The following is a 21,535-nucleotide window of genomic DNA, read 5'->3' as shown; positions in this document are numbered from 1 at the left end:
CTCGGTTTAGATGAGGTCATGACGGCGGGACTCCCACGAGGAGATCAGGGCCCTTCTAAGGAGAGGAAGAGACCAGAGATCTAGTTCTCTCTCTCTCCCTCCCTCCCTCTCTCTTGCTCTCTCTCTCTCTCTCCCATGGGAGCACAGAGCAAGAGCACGTCTGACTGCAAGCCAGCAGGAGAGCCCACACCAGAAAAAGAATCAGCTGAGATGGCCATGTTAGACTCAGAGACTCCAGAACAGTGAAATAGACTCCCGTTGTCTGAGCCGCCCGCTTGTGGTCAGTGCATGTGGTTTGCTCAAAGGACTGGTCAGTGACCGAGTGACCTCACGCGCTGGAGGCAGTTCACACCGGCTGGGAGATCACCTGTGAACCTGTCCTCTCAACTCCGTGTTCGTGATGTGTTGGCAGCTTGAATTCAGCCGTGGTAGGAGCATTCACACGAGGGGATCAGGCAAACACTCTTAGCTCACGTAAGATTCTTAAGAGAATCAGCTACTCCAGATTCTCAGGCATGCCACGGCATCAGCCAGAGGAAAGACTTGTGGAGCGGAGTTTCCTGGAATTCTCACGTTCAGAATCAACCTTAACTTCTCTTGTTGCTGTTTCTGTTTTAATGACTAGTACACAGTGGCATTCTTCAGTTCTCTTTCGCGACCCGTCCAGAACCATTGTTCAGCTTTTGTGGACTCTCGTGGCAGACTTCCCATCACTTAAAGCGTTGTTTCGATTGGGAAACACTTGCAAGTTTGCAAGTTACTGACTTTGAGCTTTTGGAAAAGAGCCCATTTGTGGGCGAGGGGCTTTCAGTTCCGGGTCCTTGTGGGGAAATGAGAGAATGAAAAGACTCAGGATGATTTTTAAAATGCAGGTCGCAAGATATAGCCTAAGCAAAAAAGGCAAAAAGAATTGGAATTATTGAGCGTGAGGAAGAAAAGATGAGGGGCAGTTTAGTAACAGGGTGAGCAGCTGCTTTGCCTTTCCACGTTAAACATCGGGGATTTGGTCAGACAAGGAGAAGAATATCTTTGTGGTATTATTCTGGGATGGGCAGTTTGTGGATTTTATTTCAAATATTTGCAGACTTCTTTTCATCAATCGGGGGTCCATTTCGAGAATCAAGAAATGATTACGTGGTTGCTTGCCTGCCTCAAGGTTCCTGGCAAACTTAAAATCCTGAACCTACAGATTTCGGACTGTAGCTCGGAATTTCGGGAAACATGATCTAATTCCACAGATCTCTTTTGTAATACATCTTAGAATAATGAAACTCCAAATTTATCATTTTTTTATTCCAAAAAAATGAATATCCTAAAACTTAAGCTATCTCGTCTTAGTATAAAACCGTACATTAAGCATTCTACATCAGTAATTGTTTTTTAATTTTATTTTTTATAAACATATATTTTTTTTTTCCCCAGGGGTACAGGTCTGTGAATCTCCAGTAATTTTTGATCATCCAATGAGGGAAAGGATGTTGTTTGGAGCGTGTTAAATTAGTGTTATTTTAGTTTTTCCTTCAGGAGGGATGGGAGTGTTCCTTTCCTAAGTGATATTCCACACCCTGATTTGGCATTTCCTTAAAACCGTCTGAAGCAGTGAAATGACGGCTATAAATCTGCCACTTGGAAACTGAGATGGTTCGCAGCACTCCCAGGCCCTGGTTTAACAGTTGGTTTATGACGCGGTTGCAGAATAACACTGTTAAGCGTGGTATTTTCCTTCTTCCAAAACCGACATGAATCCATAAAGCTTTTTAACGACGACTCTGAAATACACCACAAGTATTCTCTGTGGCATATTTTTCAGTTTATCTAAAATCCTTCACTTTCTGAATTTCTCTTCATGATCTGCCCTGGAAAGACAGTCGCCCCGGGGCTGAACGAGGCTTCCCGTCTCAGCCTGACGGGCCGCTCAGCTCCCTGCCCCGCCAGCGGCGCTCCCCTGCCCTGGCGTTGGCTCCCGGGGTCTCCGTCTCCTGTGGGCACGGGCATCCTCTGGGGAGTTGGTTACACGTGCTGGTTCTTGAGACCCTCTGAGTCAGACCCGCGGAGCCAAATTCTGGAGCTAGGCCTGGGGACCAGCATTCTGACAGAGAAGTGTCATCGGGGACTCGGGTGGGCCCACGCTCTGGAAGGGCGGTGACTGGGGAGAGTCTGGCTCAAGAAAGCCCAGGTTCCGGCTGGCGATACGGGCATCTGTAGCTCGGTGCCTGGCACCTGCAGGCTTTCCCTGCTTCCTCGACCTCTGCAGCCCAGAACCCCTCCCTACACGCAGGAGCTTCGTGCCTCGATCTTGAGTTTCAAGTGCCCTAATTTGCGTATCTTGTCCTCTACCTTGTCCCTTTCTGTCTGCCTCTGACTTGTGTGGACTCTGGCCTTGATCTCAAGCCTTCCCTCCAGGCACCAGGTCCATCTCTTCTCCCCTGCATGGCCCAAAGAGCTTCTCAGATAGTGACCCCCTCATCCTCTGGGAGAAACTCTCTGTGGCAAAGGGAAGCCTTTGGGGTGTCTGCAGCAGGTGACCGGCCCTGTCTGCTCTCTTTGATTGCCCCCCGCGCAGCCCCCACCATCCATCACAGCAGCTCAGAGAACATCGCAGAATATGTCCGTCTGTCCCACCAGGCTCTGAGCTGCTAAGGGCAGGGATCACCTCTTTTTAGTTACTGTTTCCCCGACGCCCAGCCTCAAGTGTAGCGGGGCACTTGAGAGTCTTGCCTAGACAACTGATGTTGTAAGAAGAGTACATGACTCTCACCCAAGGCTTCATGCCTCTGGTCACACTGTCCCTGCTCCAAGTGTGGTCACGTGCTTCTCCCTCAGCTCCCAAGCTGGTCTCCCCTTCCGCCTTTACAAATCTACTGCCTCTGGCTGTTTGGATCCCATGTTCCATGCCTTTTTCCCCCAGACTTCCTTGGCCGGTGCCCCTCACGTTCCAGAGCCCCTGTATTAAGTGGCCCTGCGCCCACCACGGTGCTTCCGGTGATGCCTGGTGGTCTGGATGCCCTAGTTCAAGGGCTTCCTGGGAGCAGCGATGGTAACCTCGGGGCCCAGCGGAGTGCCTGGCGTCCCGAGGGGACTCGGCAGGTGTCTGCTGAAAGCCTGGGAAAGCCAACTCAGGACCCTTCAGGCAGTGAGACGGGGGTTCTTATCACATGACCTGCTGTGTAAGCCTCCATGACACTCACCAGAAGGATTTCAGATTGTGGATGTGTCCCCTCCCATGCCCACGGCTGGACAGGACAACCCCAAGGTGGCAGCGACCGTGTTATATACGTCTGACATCCCAGTGAGTCGGTCAGTGACCGTGTGGGTTGCATATTCAATCCTGGGCTTCCCATCAGGGGCACTGTCAGCGTATGAGCAAGACAGTTCTGAATTCTGTAAGATCACATACCGCAGGCTGGTTAACAGGTTAACAGACTAGTTAGCGGGTTAACACAGCCCAAATCCACCCACGGTGCCTGACTCCCTGATTCACTGCGCCGTGCCCACTCTGGTGGGTTCTACGGGCAGTGAAGTTTGAGAACTCCTTCCAGAAGAGCACCAAAGAGGGCAGGGGAACCGTAACTGGGAGACCAAACAAAGCTTGTTAGGAACCTCAGCCTTTCGTCCTGACATAGGAAATGATTTTGGAATTCTGAGGAGCACGCAATGGGAGAATCAGCGGAGGAGCCTGTTAGCGGGGTGCCTGGGGGGCTCAGTCAGTTAACGGCTGCCTTTGGCTCAGGTCATGATCCTGGGGTCCTGGGGTGGAGCCCCGAATTGGGCTCCCTGCTTGGCAGAGTCTGCTTCTCCCTCCGCCCCTCCCCCCACTCATGTGTGCGCATGCATGTTCTCTCTCTCTCTCCTCTCTCAAAAATAAATAAATTCTTAAAACTAAAAAGGAATCAATTAGCAATGATTAGGCCATTGACAGAGACCAATGAAGGGTTAGTGACAGTTCTTCTGATTTAATAATAATAATAATAATAGATACGATTTACTTTGTGTTGATCATTTCACATTATCTTTTATTGTCTCCCATTCACCTATAAAATACTGAGGCCTAAAGCAGTTGGTTAAGTAACTTCCCATAAAGCCACACAGTAATTAATTAATGGTCATATTTGAGCCCAGTTGTCTCAAACTTCACGTCTTACGATTTTAAGCTTCCTGGTACCTCCTCAGGGGCTGGTCGAGGGCTCTCCTGTCTCCTGTGCAAACATGCAAAACAACTCCAGTCTCAAAGAGGAAGCCCGTAAGCTCCTTAAATTGTTGTTTGTGTTAAACCACTGCCTTTTCAGGGTGCTTCTTCAACCTAAACCAGTTATTTGGCCTAAGCCTTATACATGAAAATTCTTTCTGGTATGATTTCAGTTTCTTAATTTTTATTAATATATATATATATCTTTTTAAAATTTACAGATCTGCGTGCTCTATTGCATGCTACTTCTTTTTTGGGGGGGAAGTGAGGGGGATAGTTGATCCATGTTGATGAAATCAGGCCCATCTCTATGGACAGTAGCCCCATCCGATCCCGTCCCGGAGGCAGGGCCTGCCTTCCGTGAACAACGAGCTTGAAGTGTTGTCAGTATCAGCATCCAGTTTCTCCTCATTTGTCAATTTCCTCCACCCATTTTGTTTCAACAGATGTTGGCGCATTTTTTGAAGAGGGGATGTGGCTACGGTATAACTTCCAGACATCGGGGGTCAGCGGCAAAGAATCGGGCATCAGGTCAGACAGCTCCCCTGATCAGCAGAGCGCCCCTGCCGACCTGGCGCACGAGGGGATCCACTTCAGCTTCAGTACGTCCAAGGCGCCCTGCATTCTCCTCTACGTGAGCTCCTTCACGACAGACTTCTTGGCAGTGCTCATCAAACCCGCCGGTAAGGACAAGCATGCCTAGCCTCTGCTAATATTTAATGTTGGGTGAACAGAATGTTCTAGAAAGTCTGAGTTGCTCTGGTCTTGTCCTTTATTCTCTGCAGGACGCTGAGGGAGTCATCCAATGTCTTTGAAGCTCATTTCCCTATGTGAGAGCCAGAAAGGCAGCTTGTCAGTGTCACAGTAGTGATGTCGCTAAGCCGTGTCAGGTTCTTAATGGGAAGCATATTACATGAATATGAGTTTGTTTCATATGTATAATGATGATTTTTTGTTCCTCTCAAATGAAGACATGCACTGCTGTACTAAATAGAGATGAGCTCTGAAGTAGTAAAATTAATTTAATATAAATCAATGAGGTATCCTGATGTATGATAACGTATCAGTAGGTTCCTTCAGAACATATGTAGCTTTCCATAGAAATGGAAAACCAGAGATGTTTTCATTCCTAAACCCTCTCAGAATGTTACATGCATAAAATGCATCCCTGGCGTAAGGCTGGGTTAAAGCAGAAGTATATTTACCACCTTGATTTGCAAATATGCATGGAGCCCAAGAGGGTCAGAATGAGACTAAAACTGGCATCTTGTGAGAATAGCCAAATGCGCTCATGACCTTTCAGAGAAGGCTGAGCAGTTCTGGAACACAGGAGCGTGCCCAACACTGAGGGGCCATTCCTCTCAGAAAATCTGAATCCTGAGACACTTAAAAGTTCTTGGGGCACCTGGGTGGCTCGGTTGGTTAAGCCTCTGCCTTCGGCTCAGGTCACGATCCCAGAGTTCTGGGATCGAGCCTCGAGTCGGGCTCTCTGCTCAGCGGGGAGCCTGCTTCCCCCTCTCTCTCTGCCTGCCTCTCTGCCTACTTGTGTTCTGTCTGCCAAATAAATAAATAAAATCTTTAAAAAGAGAAAAGTTCTAAGAAGATCACTTTTTCCCAAATAAGGATATTGTGGGTTGATCAGGGAGCAAATCTCTCTCATTCATTTCCCAGAGCGATGACATGGGCTGAGGATGTGGAGACGCTTGTCTCATTGCCCACACCTCCTGGCTCTGCACGGAGTATTCCAAAGTCTTAGCTTCGTAAAGATCAGGATTCTCTTCTGCAAGAGCAAAAGTTATTATTACAGATCCAGGCCAGCTTGAGTTTGAAAACATAGTAAATTCTTCAGTTTCTCTGGTCAATTCATTGTTGGTTAAAAAGATTGGGGGCGGGGGGGATATTTCCTAAGATTTTCCTTTTCAGAAATTATTCCTAAAGAAATAAGCCAAAAACCAGACAAAGAGGCAGCATCAGAATGTTCCTCTTAGTGTTATTTATAAAAATAAGCATTAGGGAGGACCTACAGACGTTCAACTATAGTAAAATGGTTAGTTAAAGAGGGAGTCACCATTTTAAGGAATATTATGTATTCATTAAGAATAATACTTAATGTGGAGCAATGGAGAAAAATGTATGGAGAAAAAAAAACTATGTACTACAATGTTAAACCAAAAAAAAAAAAAAAGAAGAAGAAGAAGAAGAAAGAAAGAAAAAAGGCAAGACAGAGCCTTGACTATACAGTATCGGCTTAGATCTGTGAAAAATAAAGATGGAAAACAGAAAGCGATAATATGAGCACAAAGTAGTTCTTTATGGTGGATTTGCTTCTCCTGAATAATATTCTTTGATAAATATCAAATGCTCACAATGAGCAAGCATTGCTGTTGTAATCAGAAAAGATACTCCTAGTCCTTAAGTCACTGACGCATCAAACCCAGTCCCCAACAGCAGCGGGAACTCACCTTCCCATAAGCTACCCCCGTCCCCATGAGCACTCATGCTGGTGTCTCGGGGCATTCACCGTGTGCAAGGGTTTTGAGTAATCAATTCATATTGGTGCTATCATTTAATGGTGCCCGAAGGTGGGTTGTGTTGCACACGCATGAATTCCTACAAGTCACACAGCCACGAGGTAGATATCATTCTTTATTCCCTGTCAACAGATGATAAAACTGGGTAGTACGGAGAGGTTAAGTGACTTGCACACTGAGCTGGTGAAGGCAAAACCAGGATTCCTAAGCTCAGGAGTCTGATTCCAGGCCCCGAGACCTCCTCTGCTCTCTCCATATGGCAGAGATCTCTAGCACACTCCCAGCGTGTTTGGAAAGCAGGACCAGTTGGTTTCTTGAACTTTGCAAGGCCATCTTCAAACTGCTGATGAAAATGTGGTTTTGTTCACACTTCAAAGACTGCATTTTTTTATTAATTAGCATTTAAAGTTAGAAAAATGTGAAGAATTCGTTCAGAAAAAAATATCAATAAGTTCTATGCCAAAATGTCAGGAAAAAAATTAAAAACCAGAAAGTCTTCACTAAATGTCCCAGCATCCCTCATACTTAACATATTGAAAGTCGTAGCACCGTCACGGTTCCCCCAAGATGGGCCCCTCCCCAGACCTCAGCTTCTGCCAGGGCTACCCCCTCCAGACCCCCAATTCCCAAGTGCGCTGTCATTCACAAATGCGCCGTCATTCACAAATGCGCCATCCTTCCCCTTTGGGGGGCCACCCAGGCAAACAAGGACTGCCGAGTCTAGTCACACTGTGTCCCTCAGGGGTATCTCTCTCTTCCCTTCCCCACCGCCGGTCTCCTAACCAACGTCTTCCAGCTTCGTTCCTGCCATGGCATACAGGTTATTACATGTGAAATGGCACTTGAGTAAATGGACGAGGCCATTTGCGTTCAGGAGGCCACCAACCTGGTGACTCCAGCAGCCCAGCCCACTGAGGGTCTGCCGAGGTCTGAGGGGCGCTCAGCTCCTAGAAGAGCATTAGCTCCTCCGTGGAAGAGCAGTGCGCCTCACACCCATCCCTCTCCCTTCTTCTGGTCCCTCCCTGCTCGCTCTTACCCACCACGGCCTCCACTAAGCCGCGTCCCTCATCATGCCTCCAGTAGGGCTCTCCTCCTCCCAGGAAGGGCAGAAGAAATTCCAAATCCCACATCCTGCCTGTGGCTCCGGAGTGAGGTCTCCCAAGGGGACAGCTCCGAGTGTAGAACCAGAAAGTCTGGGTTTGAATCTGCTTCTGCCTTGTGCAGGGTGTGCGCCCGTGACCGTGGGCAGTTAGCCCTTCCGTGCCCAGGGCTCCCTTGTGTGAAATAGCACCTCCCTCATGGGGGTATTGTGAAAATGGCACGAGTCAGTAAGGGGAAAGCAGGACCCTGTCCCCATGCAGTCTGTCATCCAGGGAGGTGTCGCAGACACTGCGTGAGCGTCAGCCGTTACTACCAGCCCCAGCCCACAGATTTAATCCACATCCTGCCACGTATTCAGTGCCACCCAGCCCTGCTCCTCCTCATTCTTCCCCAAGTTCACGTGACACCCTGCCCCTGCCCACCACCGTGCTCTTGTACCCAGAGGAGCTGCATCTGCCTCTGGGCGCTAACACCTGCCTTTCATTCCGGAGCCTGATCGAGTCTCCCCTCCTTTCAGTGACTTCTCCTTACTTTAGACTCCCATACCGCTTACTTTCCATGGCATTTACTGTACTGTTGTCTGTCCTTGTTACAAATACTCGCTGTCTTCCCAGCGAGATGAGAAGCCCCCAGCACTACATTTCCTGCCTACGATAGGTGCCCCGTAAGTGTTTGCTGATGATAATGATGATGGCCAGGAGAGAATAAATCTGTTAAGCCCATTATTTGCTGTAGCCAATAAAAGAGCCGTCCCTTATAACCGCTTTAATTCACTTGGGAGATGAACGTGAGATGCAAGAAGTGAAGTATTTTTCCATTTTAATAATATTTTATATTAATGGAAAATATTAATATTCTCCCACCGCCATTTAGTGGTTCTCTGGTACTATTATTTGGAAGGAATAAATATATCATTTAAATTTTATTATTCAAGAAAATTGCCATTACTGTTTATGGAGATCCACTACATATAAATTCAACGTTCCAACTCGTCTGTTTTCTCAAAGCAAATCATTGCAGTTGCCATTAAGTGAGGCAGTTACAGAAATTTTAAATCATATTTACAAAGAAAGAAAGCCAGAAAAGAGAAAAAATAATGAAAACAGCTTAATACTGATTTTAATGAGCTGGGGAACATAATGGGACTAATGACAAAGAAAATAGGGCAGAAAATGTCTGGTTTTATGCTTGATTACTATTTCCTCCGACCTCTAGTCCTCAAAGGTGGGGCCTGGTCTTTCTTCTCTTTGTATCCCCAGGGACAGAGACAAGGGTTTGGAGATGGACCTGGGTCTTAGAGGGGGACTCTGCACTAATGCCAGCCAGACAGCCTACGTTCAGGCCTTGAAAAATTGGATTCAACAGTGCTTTTCATGAGCACTGAATAAATATCTTCTGAAGAAATGAGTAAATAAATGATGAATGAATACAGCTGTATATTAAAGTGATTATATGCAGTCCAAGCACAAGAAGGAGGGAATAAAAACTCAAGACAGTCAACTTGTTCTTCTGCACATAGCCACGCAACCGTTTAATCACCTCCTATTCAGTCCCAAACAATAGATTGTTTTTAATGCTATTAGGGTAAAGGGAAAAAATAAGGTAAAATACCAAGGAGTGGGGAAAGAGGCAGCTCAGAAAAGGGGAGCAGGGTATTCAAAGGTCCTGGGGTAGAAAGAAGAATTGTATTTTCTAGGGTATAACGTAAGTCCAAGGTAGCTTGAATGTAAAAAGTGAGAGAGTAAATGGCATCATTTAAAATAACATAACAGACAGAACCCACATCAGACAAGGCACCATACATTACATTAAGAATATATGTCTTCATCATATGAGCAACTAGAAGACTTTGAAGAGTTTTTAGTGACCCAGTGGCATCATCAATTATGCATTTTGAAAAAAATCTCTCTGCAAGAAAAAAAGCACAGAAGCAGGGAGACCGTCACTCATTCATTCAGTAGACATGTTTATTCAGCAACTTACTAAGTATCAGGCATTATTCTGGGAACTGGAAATAAAGTACAGAGAATATAAACAAAATTCATTACTCTCATGGGGAAAAAATAAGGCAGAAAAGGGAGGACCTGGCCAAGGGAAAAGAGTGAGTAAATTCTTCTTTTAATGAGGAAGTCACAGAAATAATCACTGAGAAGATATTTAAGCAAAGATCTAAAGTGGGTAAGGAGTCCACCATGCAGAATACTGGGGCCTGAGCATCCTAGACAGAAGAGCCAGCCAGTGCAAAGGTCCTGAGGCAGGAACATGCTGGCTTCTGAGGAAACAACAAGGAGGCTAAAGAAGACTGATGAGGAGTTAGCAAGGAGGAGAATAAGAGATTATGTCAGAGATAATAGGGCAAGCTCATATAGGGCCTGGTGAGCTATTAGGCAAACTATGATTTTTACTCTGGTTGAGATAGGAAGCCATGGAGGGTTCTGAGCAGAGGATCACTCTGCCCTCTGAGAAGGGTGTGGATATGTGGGGGCAGAGGCTGGGCTGGGGTAAGGATGTGGGAGAATGGCAGAAGCAAAGAGGTTTGTTAGTATGGCGGTGAGTCCAGTAATCCAGGTAAATGATGGTGGTGGCTAGGTCCGGGGGTAGAAATGGAGGGGATGAAAAGACATGTGTCGGGGTATATTTGAAAGAGCCAAAGAGAGCTGCTGATGGATCGTATGTGTAATGTAGGAGGAAGAGGGGAGGCAAGGCTTTTGCCAGGAATAGCCTAAAAGTTGAAGCAGCTATTAACTGAAATGTGGAAAATTGAGATGGAATACTTTTGTAGGGGAAAGCTCAAGAGTTTGTTTTTTGCATATGATGTTTAAAGTGCCGGTAAGACCTCTCCTTTAATGGGATTGGTAGTGAAGACGAGCAGAGAAAGAGGGGATTCAGCTAACGATGAAATGAGACCAAGAGGAGTCATTGTTAAAGAGAAACAGATTCGGATCAGGTGGTCCAGGCAAAGAGGCTCAGGTGGTGGCGGTCCAGTCCCTGAAACCACATGGTCAGCACCAAGGCTCCAAGACAAGCCAGCTCTGGCCGGAGCTGCATCCGCCGGGAGGAGGGCTCCCCTAGGGTCCACCCAGGGCACCCCGGGTGCCAAGGGATGCCTGTGCTTTGATGGAGATGAAGGAGAGTATGTGAGTTCAGACACACCCAGGAGGTGAAAATCAGCAGCGCTTGACCGAAAGCTGTAAGTAAACAAATCTGGAATGAAAAACTAAGGTAAAACTCAGAAACAGGGAAGGTTTGTCAAATTTGCTCAGAAAGCAAAATTAGGAAATACTGTTAAATTTTTATTGATCTAATGTACACTGCTTTCAATTCCAGGGACACGGTAGAATATTTATAGAACATTTAAACCACCCGTGTAATGCTACAGTGCCTCACTAAGGGAGGGCAGTGTTTAGAAACTGTTGCATTTATTGGTGTATATATGGATACATATGGACATGATCGATTTCTGGGAAAAGACGCTGCCAAATATGTAGCCTAGTTACCTCTCAATGGTGGGATTTCCGGTGACTTTCTTTTCTTTCTTTCTTTTTCTTCTGTTTACTTTCTAAGTTTTAATTATCATGTTTTATTTCACGACTTAAAAATCAGGATATCCGGGGCTCCTGGGTGGCTCAGTGGGTTAAGCCTCTGCCTTCAGCTCAGGTCATGGTCTCTGGGTCCTGGGATCGAGTCAGGCATCGGGCTCTCTGCTTAGCGGGAGCCTGCTCGCCGCCCCACCCCCCACCGCCCACCGCCTGCCTTTCTGCCTACTTGTGCTCTCTCTGTCTGTGTCAAATAAATAAATAAATAAATCTTTAAAAAAAAAAAATCAGGATATCCATTTTGTCCCTCAAGACAGAAAATGAAAGAGGCAACAAAAACCCTGTGAGATGATTTAGTGGGTCAAACTCTTGCTAGGTTGCTGCCTTCGTCTTTAAGCTATGGGATGTCGAAACTATTAATATGAAGATTGTAATCTGAGTTAAAAATGAGATAAAAAATTGATGTCTTTAAAAATCATAAATAAGAAATACAAGTTATGTTTGCTGTGCAGATTAATTAACAAGAGGATCTAGAATATTATATCAGGCTTTCTGAATATTTTCTGTCGTTACTGGGGAGAAGCAGGATGGAGAGGAAAAACAGAATAATTTGTTGAGGCCAAGTCAGCTGGAGCGGAGGGGCAGTGAGGACTCAAGGGCCCAGGAAGCCCATCTTTCCTTTGATTTGCATTCGGACTGATGCAATCTCTAACCTAGAATAAAATTTGTCGCTTCATTTTCTTGGTCTCAGTGAAGCCACCCCAAATCCCATGTATTTATCTTTTGTAAATTATGTTTATTTTTAATATTGTATGCTCATGATTCTTTTATATGCCGAATGTCACACTTTGCTGATGGCGTGAGACCATCATCATGCATCCAGCATTTATTTTTTATTTCCTAAGGTATTTTGTCAGTCTGCAGGCATCTCCACAGTCCTATATTGTATGTATATTGTATGTGTTCTCCTCCTCCTTCCCAGGCACAGTCCCAGCTTGGATCATTTGCCACTTCAGCTTGGAGATGATGGTCATGGGTAGCTCACTGTTGGTAGACTGTAAACCCCTGTGGGCCCAGTGCTCTTAACCCTTCTGGTTCAGCATGCCATTGAATTAGCGAGCCAGAATTCAGAGCAGCCAGGGTATTAGCGGACAGCAAGGGGGGGCAAGCCTGAGCATCAAGGGGGCAAGCCTGACCATCCAGTGAAACCTGGAGCAAAGAAATGACAAGAATTTCTTTTCTTTTCCTTCTATAGGAAGCTTACAGATTCGGTACAACCTGGGCGGCACCAGGGAGCCCTACAACATTGATGTAGATCATAGGAACATGGCCAATGGACAACCCCACAGCGTTAACATCACCCGGCACGAGAGGACCATATTTCTCAAGGTATATGTGCTGTATGCTCACCGAGTGTATGTGATACTGTGTTTCAATCCCTATCCTCTCTTGTACTTGGGTGCTGGCTTTGTTTTGGGGGCTTAAGTGTAAGATGCCTATTAACACTTTCTCCTACAAAGTCCTAACCAGGGAAGTAGAACCCTGTATGGATACTAAAGGAAAGACAATGACGGAGTTAACAGTGAGGACCTTTCTCAGGGAGAGGGTGGGATAAATGCTGTGTATATTCCTTGCACCTCGCTGCTTTTAGACTCACACATCTATCAGCCTCCTGTTTTTATCCATCACACCATCTTTTTTCTCCATGCTCTCAGATGTCTGAAGCTTATCATGTTTCCCAGCAAAGGTTATTTTGGTTTATCTGACCTACTTTCACTACTCCAACACAATATGAATAACTATTTTTTTTTCCTCTGTGGATGCTTTGCCCGAAAAATTCTCAAAACACAGACCTTCCCCAGAATCTCAGACTCCGGTTGTAGGCTTTCAGCACACAAAGGGATGGTTTTATTATGACAGTCCAGTTTTATTTCAGATTCATTGATTGTCCCTACCCCCACCACCGATTTTCACAATGAAGAAACCAGCCTGGGAGGCACCATGAATAAAACATAGCATGAGGAAGTCTCCCTGGGAACGAAGCCAAAAGATCAAGGATGGGAACTGTCACTGCATTCTCTAGAAGGAGTTCAAAATAGATATCTGTCAGGGAAAAGAACAGCCGGGGGATACTGTTTTGTCAGAGAGTGGAGTGCCATTTGGCAGGGGTTCAGCACAGTCAGACCTCATTCGGATTCAGCTGGCTGCTGTGGCAAGTTCGGGTTGCAAAGAAAGGGCCCAAGTCCTGTCCGTGTTTGAGCAGCGGTGGATGTCAAATTCATAACTTGATACGGAGTTTACGCTTGGCCTTTAGCAGGAAATGCGAGAAGGTATTTTAAGGACAGGTCTTTCCTAGGAAATTGACAATGTGCAGTTACAGTTTCTCGTGCAATCAATCAAATAGGTGTAAAGAGGATTGCCCCACAGTGGTGGGCAGGGTCCCTGAGCCCAGCGCGGTGCCTGGCTCATCTGGGAAGCTGCAGATCATGTACTGGGCAAAAGCAAGTCCATCTTGAACCGTAACACCAGGTTTATTCCAAAAAGCCAGCAAGACCAGGAGGGGTACACTTTATATCATTATAGGATTAGGATGGTTTTGTACCATTTTTTCATTATGTGTATTGGCTTTTAATTAGAAACATTCCCTCATTTTAACCCATGCCATCTGTCACCTCTTTTCAAGTGACGTCTCTTGCTATTGCGGCATTATGGAATAATGTTAGAAGTTAAAAAGAGGGGTGCCTGGGTGGCTCAGTCGGTTAAGCCTCTGCCTTCGGTTCCGGTCATGATCCCAGGGTCCTGGGATCGAGCCCTGCATCAGGCTCCCTGTTCAGTGGGGAGCCTGCTTCTCCCTCACCCACTCCCCCAGCTTGTGTTCCGTCTCTGGGGGGAGCCACGGCCACAGGGATGGACCGGGCGAGTGGGAGGGGGGACCAGAGCTGATAGAGCCATTTCTGGGTATATTTCCCAAAATGAGGTCCAGAGGAAAGACAGGTAAGGCAGCCCCCCTCCTGGCACATTCGGCCAACTGGGGATTCTTCAGAACTAGCAAGCCACCCTTTTTTGTTTTGGTTTTTAAGATTTTATCTATTTATTTGAGAGAGGGAGAAAGCGAGCACAAGCAGGGGAAGGACCAGAGGGAGAGGGAAAAGCAGACTCCCGCTGAGCAGGGAACCCCCTGAGGTGGGGCTTCATCCCAGGACCCCGGGATCATGACCTGAGCCAAAGGCAGATGCGTAACCAATTGAGCCACCCAGGTGCCTCCTAACCAGCAACCCTTTAAGAACAAATATGAGCTTAATCAGAGCTGCTACCTGCCTCAGAATTAGAGATTGCCCTGAAGACAGGGAGGGGGGGAGGGGTTGGGAGAGGGATAGGCTGTTTTAGAACTTGGGGCTTTTGAGGCATGGAAAGCCAGAGAAGTCTAGAGAGCAGGAGACTGAGGGCTGGGGGTGGAGTGGGGGGAGTCCGGTTCTACTGCTCAGAGTTCTTGTTGTTGCAAGTGACTGAAAACCAATTCGGAACTCATTTGTAGGGAGAATTCCTGGTGTAGGTCATGGAATTTAAGAAAGGGCAAACTAATATTCTGGAAGAAAATCCAGGGGACCTGGAAGACTACAAAGAAGACTAGAAGCGGTTGACCCTCTCCCACCCCTCCCTCTTCCGTGCCTTGATCCCTCTATTATCTCTGCTTGACAGCCCCTCTAGGAGGATGGGGCTACTACCTCCTCCTCCAGGCTCCCTCTGTTACATATGGTAGAAGGCAAACACGGGAGCACGGGCCAGACTCACGTCTCAGTTCTGCTACCAGAAGAAGGTGTCTTGGTTCTCATTTCAAAACCTCAGGGAAGGTCTGTGATTGGTCTGGCTTGTGTTGTGTGTTGATCTGTTGGAAGGAGAGACAATGATGCTGGGCAGCCCCAGTGAGATGCTTGGGGGTGAGGGAGGGAACTGGGGAGAATCCTCCAAGAGAATAGGAATGTGGTTCCAGAAAAAAAGACATGAGAGGGGTGAAAACAGGCTGCGCCACACTTTGAGGTTACGAACAGCATAGAGTCGGGAAGCACCCCAAAATCATGGAATTCTGCCACAAGAATTATACCGAGTATGGTGGAGGGTCCTGCCCTCTGTCCTTCTGTCGTATAGAACAATGCAATTGCACTGAAATTTCTGGATGTGTTTAGAAAGCCAGATGCCTCAACCCACTTGAATTCAGCCAGAAAAGACCTCATGGCTGCTGGTGCGCCGGTCTTTCTCAGCCTCTCCATCCCAGCTCAGATGGAAAATAAAGCTAGGATGATGGAAAAAGAAAAGATATGGAAAAGTAGGTCAGAAGACTCCCTGCCCTGCTTTCTTTCTGGTGGGAAGGCCTTGTGGAGAATGCAGGTAAATCTGAAGGTACCTTTAGAACACTAGAAACTGACATTTTTTCTGGAAGCCATCAACAAATCCATCTTAAGAACTTCTACAACTTCAAGAATGTGTGGGAGAGATAACAGGAAAATGTTCATCTTCATTATTTCTGTGTGGAGGGATTATAAATGGCTTGTTTTCCTCTAGAGTTTTCTGTATTTCTCATTTTCTCTTATAAGCATGCGTGGCAATTTCGGAGGGGGCACATGTTGCATTTTTATAATCAAACAAAAATAGGAAACATACAGATATCTTCCATCCATTCTGAGAGCCCCCAACTGTATAACAAAATATAATGACAAAGATATTCAGATAATTTCAAATTAAAATGCACTTCTAATCAAAGAACAAAAGTAAGGCAAATTCAACCCTGAATATAAAATGCTGTGGAATGATGCCTCTGGAATTAAGGTGAAATTTTACACATTTATATATACATGCACAAACAGCACATCATCCCAACGATGTTTATCAGTGTTTACGGTGTTTTTAAAAGAAGGTTTACTTCCCTAGCTGGGCTTGGCTAAAGCTAACATTAAATTAATTTGCATTCCCTGAGCACGTACTGTCTGAAATGGTGCTGAGCCCTTGAGGGAAATTGACCTTGGATGAAACATTTGCTGCCAAAACACAAAGTGCCCAATCTCCACATAGATAACGAGGAGCTGACTCCAGGAGTCATCAGACACCGGTGTGAGCCAGAGCCCGTGACAACCCTGGAGTGGCGTCCTTTATGAAAACTCACAGTTGCACCAGGGATAATAGCTGAAGGCTTCCCGCCAGTCAAGATGTAAGACAAACCCCGGGTGGGCGGAGAGCACCTGAGAGAGTCCTGTAGGGGAAGAAAATTCAGGCCGATTAGATGACGCCAAGAGCCAAACATCACGAGGAGTAATTTCAAAGTCTTGGGTCACAAAGCCCTTCTTCTCGCTTTCCTTCCTGCCTGCTGTCCCGAGCTTGTTTCTGCTCCCTTCCCTTCTTTTCGTCCCCCATCCCACTACTGGAGGGACGTCAGGTGGCTGGCAGGCGGTCTGAACAGTGACATAGGGAGCGGAAGTAAGTCCCAAAGGTATACGTGTATTTCTTCCATGCCCTGGATTATATTTGCTGGCTGGGAAGCTGCCCCGGTCCCCTTGGGCAATGTCACGTCCATGAGCATGGCTCACATTCATGGGTGTTTGCTGTGTCCTCGGCGCCGAGCTAAGGATGTCAAATGCGTCCTCTCATTCGGTCCTCACCGGAACCCTGTCAGATGCGCAGCGTTACGGTCCCCGTTTTAGAGATGTGGAAACGGAAGCTCCGATCGTTGACATAACTCGCCTCAAGGTTAAGAGTGGGAAGCTGCCGAAACACAGATGGACCTAGGTCAGTCCCACTTTCGTCCCCACGTGCTCCTAACCACCCCTTAGTAGCGAGGTGTCTGGAAGGATGGGAGCTGGCTTTGAAAGCGGATGCCTTCAGGGGCACCTGGTGGCTCTGCCCGTTGAGCGTCCAGCTCTTGATTTCGGCTCAGGTTGTGATCCCAGGGTCCTGGGGTCAGGCCCTGTATCGGGCTCCCCACGCAGTGGGGAGTCTGTCTGGGGAGTCTCCCTCCGCCTCTGCCCCTCCCCCCACTTGCAAGCACACGGTCGCACCCTCTCTCTCAAATAAATTTTAAAATCTTTACAACAATAAAGAAAGTGGATACCTGTGGCTGGTAAGAATTTGAGTGGTATAACAACATAATGACCATAATTGTTATTAGTATGAAATAGTTCAAAAATATGCAAAAGCAGAGAGAATAATAATATGTATTTACCAGCTGAACATTACAAATTTGGGGATTTTGCTCTGTTTCTTCAGACTTTTTTTTTTTTTTAATGCAGTGATAGTCAAGGCTGTTGGTCCTCCTTGTTACACGGTGAGCCCTGAGAAAGGCAGTGGACAGTGCCTTGAGGAGCTTTCCTGGCAAGAGTGTTTTCCACAAGGCCGATCAATGTAGCGACTCTAACCAAAGTCAGGCATAATTTAAACATCGGATTTCAGGGGCGCATGGATGGCTCAGTCGGTTAAGCGTCTGCCTTCAGCTCAGGTCATGATCCTGGGGGCCTGACATGGGGCCCAGGTTGTTGGGCTCCTTGCTCAGCAGGGAGTCTGCTTCTTCCTCTACCCCTCCCCCCCCACCTCATGCTCCCTCTCTCACTCTCACTCTCATTCAAAATCTTTTTAAAAACTGGATTTCAGTACAAACAATTCCAGAAGGAGTTGGAGGAGGGGTGATGAGCCCATGAAGGGGAGGAGGGGCCGACATGACCCAGCTTTTTGATACTCTGGCCTCATCCAAGGGTAAAACTAGCTCCAAAAAAATGAATAAACTACACATTCTTAGAATAACTATGACATATTTGGGGGCTTTGATGGAAGTTAAACAATAGAGAGCTCAGGGATATGTTCTCTGGCACAGATACTCAGAGTCTATATTCTCCCAAAACCAAATGAACAGATGGTAAGGATGTCATGTTCATTTTGGCTTTCATCTAACTGGAGGGCCATCCCGTCATTGCCAAGAAGAGGCTAACCGATTTTTCCTGCACGCAAAATTAAGGACTTTTATTTTTTTTTCTTCTTTTTGTTGGCTAACTAAACATAATAATAATTTTTTTTTTAATTAAGGACCTATAAAAAAAAATAACTCCCAAGTCCTTAAGAACAAATGATTAGGTCCCTGATTTTTGTACCACAGAGAGCGTGACTTCAGTTGTTTTCATCAGGAATTTTCAAAAAAAGTTTTTTAAAAAAATCACTGCATTCTGTCTTTTAAAATAAAATAAAGATAATTTCTTACCTGCTATTAATCAGAATTGCAATCAAATTATATAAAAACAGGGGTTCCTGGGTGGTTCAGTGGGTTAAGCTTCTGCCTTCAGCTCAGGTCGTGATCTTAGGGTCCTGGGATCGAGCCCTGCATCGGGCTCTCTGCTCAGCAGGGAACCTGCCTTCCCCTTTCTCTCTGCCTGCCTCTCTGCCTACTTGTGATCTCTCTTGTCAAATAAATAAAATCTTTTTAAAAAATTATATAAAAACAGTCACTAATGGAGCTTGCTAATGGAGCTGTATATTGATAGGAATCCTAAAAATGGTCGGAGAAGAGTAATCAACAGAAACAAACACTCTGCTCCATGCTAGGGACAGAGGGACGGATGCAATTGTTAGGATAGCACCAGTGGCTGCTACAAAGTAACCCTCAAACCTCAGTGGTTTAACCCAATGAAGGTCTCACTTAGATATTTTTAGAAAAGCAAAGTGGTCCCTAGTATTGATGAAACCATGCTAGGGAGGCATTCTAAGGACCCACACCCACCACCCATCTAGCCCCCCGCCTTGGTGGGGGAGTATAGTTCTTGACTAAACCAAATCTCTGTCCATTAATTCGTGTGGCCTCCATGACTCTGTCCTCCAGGAGGCTGTACTTGGGCCATAACCTACCGGGGCCCTCTCTGCATTGAGTGTTGTAGGTGATGCATTCATTGAAGCAGGGCAGAAGGAAGGGTCCAGAAATGTCCATTTCCTGCAATTGTCAATTGCAATCAGGGTTGTTTCACACTTATAAGTCTTTTGTTGACCAGTTGTATTGGTTTCTTTGTCAATACAATACCTCTAAAACCTGAGTTGGCTTCTGATCTGTGTGCTCTCCATGAGTTTCATGTTCCAGTAGCAAACCCTCCATCCATTCCCAGACATAAACCTTGGACATAAGTCATCATTCGTTTCCACGGGCCCATGCCTCTCTTAAGGTCATGGCAGCTCTCTTGAGGTCACCAGAAACAAAAGGCTTGGGTGGAAAGTAAAGACGCTAATTTTACCTCCCCCATGGCGCTAAGCCAATCTATCGAGCTAAGAAAGCTTCATGTGTCTTTGTTGGTTAATTCTTCCTGCAGTTGATTTCTTTTTTTTTTTTTTAATTTATTTATTTGACAAAGAGGGAGATCACAAGTAGGCAGAGAGGCAGCAGAGAGGGGGAAGCAGGCTTCCCACTGACCAGAGAGCCCAATGCGGGGCTCGATCCCAGGACCCTGAGATCATGACCTGAGCCGAAGGCAGAGGCTTAACCCGCTGAGCCACCGAGGTGCCCCAATGAAGTTGGTTTCTTACTCTCTGGTATAAGGCTGTAAATCCGTGGACTTTATTCCTTTCACTGATGTCGAGAAACCAGCCGATTCTTTTCTGAACCCATCTCTTCTTTGACTTAGGGAGCAGGAAGCAAATGACAGCCATGGTCATTCACAGCTCTTTGAAAACACTTTCCCCAAAGCTACAGGTCACAAGCATGAAGTCTGCCTTCTGGCTTTCATGAGGTGACTGGTTTGAAAAACTAGTTTATCTCCTACCATCGTTGTCTATCTTCCCAGCCACTGACGTCTACTTCTGCACCACAGGCCACCTGACCGTAGCGCCGAGGCTACCTGGCTAAGGTTTCCATTAAAGGAGCACCCTGCTTCACGGGGCCAGCACACGCCTTAGTCTGGGTGACATCAGCTACAGTAACTAAAGCAACTGACGGATTTGGGTAATGGTTTCCCAGGTGCTTATCTCCAGACTCATCAGGCTGAATACGGTAACTACGTACAGCTTTTTTGAAAAATTTTAAGAGTTTTAAATAAAAGTAAGTCTTTGGGTGTTCGTGGGGTTTTTGTTTTTTGTTTGGGTTTCGGTTTCTTTTGTTTTTGAGTCCATGAGGGCAGCGGATGGGAGAAAGCGAGTAGCATGCTTGTCTATAAACCATTCTGACAGGAAGGGTAGACAGAGCAGCCTGGAAGGGTCAGTAAGACAACCCGCTCCACGGCTCAGAAAATGCCACCTGCGGCTGGAAGGTGAAACACGCGTGTGAAAAATCTCTGTAGGGTAGGAGGTTGATGGAGCAGCTTTCAAAACATTGTCAGAGCTGCTTAAAAAAAAAAAAAGAAAGAAAAGAAAAAAGAAAAAAAAACTTACATGGTTTAAACATAGTTCTTCTCAAAAATATCAATAAAAATGCCAGGATTTCCACCTCAACCCTGTAAAGGAAAACCCTATTAAGGAAATAACAATATGAATAACAGTAGTGTGGTTAGCAACAAAAGCCAGCAATGTCTCTCGTTCGTACTGTGCACCTGTCTCTGGTACTTTCCGGGCTGTACTGAGTAAATAACACTCCTGTGAGACACCTGCCTTTATTCGCATCTTGCGGAGACACAGGTCAGGAAGGAGTGGTTGAAATCCAAACCCAGGTCTACCTGGTTCCCAAGCCCAGAAGCCATGCCTGTTGAGTTGATGTGGTCAGACGCAGCAGAGGACCCTTCCCTAAATAGGCCAATACCTTCACCTACCTGGAAAACCAAGTTATCGAACGGACTCAGTGCCATGTTTATAGTGTGTTGTTGGGTGACAGACACGATATGCGGATAAGCGCGTGCAGCGTGATCTCAGGTTTACAACACTAATGATACAAAGCCTTGGAAACAAACCATGAATCGTATTCTGCTCAACAAGAAACAAAATGCGAAACCTACTGTGATTCGTGAAAAATTATATTAAAAAATGTTGGAATGCCAAACTCGGTGATAGTCTCCTCAGAAAAGAACAATTTAATACAATGGGAAAACACATTTGTTAAAAGAAATGACCTAATGACATCGGTGGGAGACCATAAAATCGTAACATACCTGTGCGGCCAAGAACTTGGCCGCCCAGCGTTGGAGCCCCCTGAAGAGTTCCAGATCGTTCTTCAGGTAGGCATGAACATAACCTTC

At 46.1% G+C, this 21,535-nt stretch overlaps 1 protein-coding gene across 1 annotated transcript in view; it reads left to right on the top strand.

Annotated features, from left to right (window-relative positions):
- CNTNAP2 (contactin associated protein 2) overlaps positions 1-21,535 on the top strand; it is a 1,928,204-nt gene that overhangs the window by 1,771,015 nt on the left and 135,654 nt on the right. Inside the window, exons 19-20 of the mRNA XM_032866749.1 lie at positions 4,633-4,869; positions 12,610-12,743. Coding sequence (XP_032722640.1) covers positions 4,633-4,869; positions 12,610-12,743 — 371 coding nt within the window. The remainder of the gene's footprint in view (positions 1-4,632; positions 4,870-12,609; positions 12,744-21,535) is intronic.

Source organism: Lontra canadensis, unplaced genomic scaffold (genome assembly GCF_010015895.1).
Source record: "Lontra canadensis isolate GAN:19392208 unplaced genomic scaffold, GSC_riverotter_1.0 scaffold2, whole genome shotgun sequence".
In the NCBI taxonomy this organism is placed as follows: Eukaryota; Metazoa; Chordata; class Mammalia; order Carnivora; family Mustelidae; genus Lontra; species Lontra canadensis.
The sequence above is the reverse complement of the archived record's forward strand: the minus strand, read 5'-3'. Positions and strand labels throughout refer to the sequence as shown.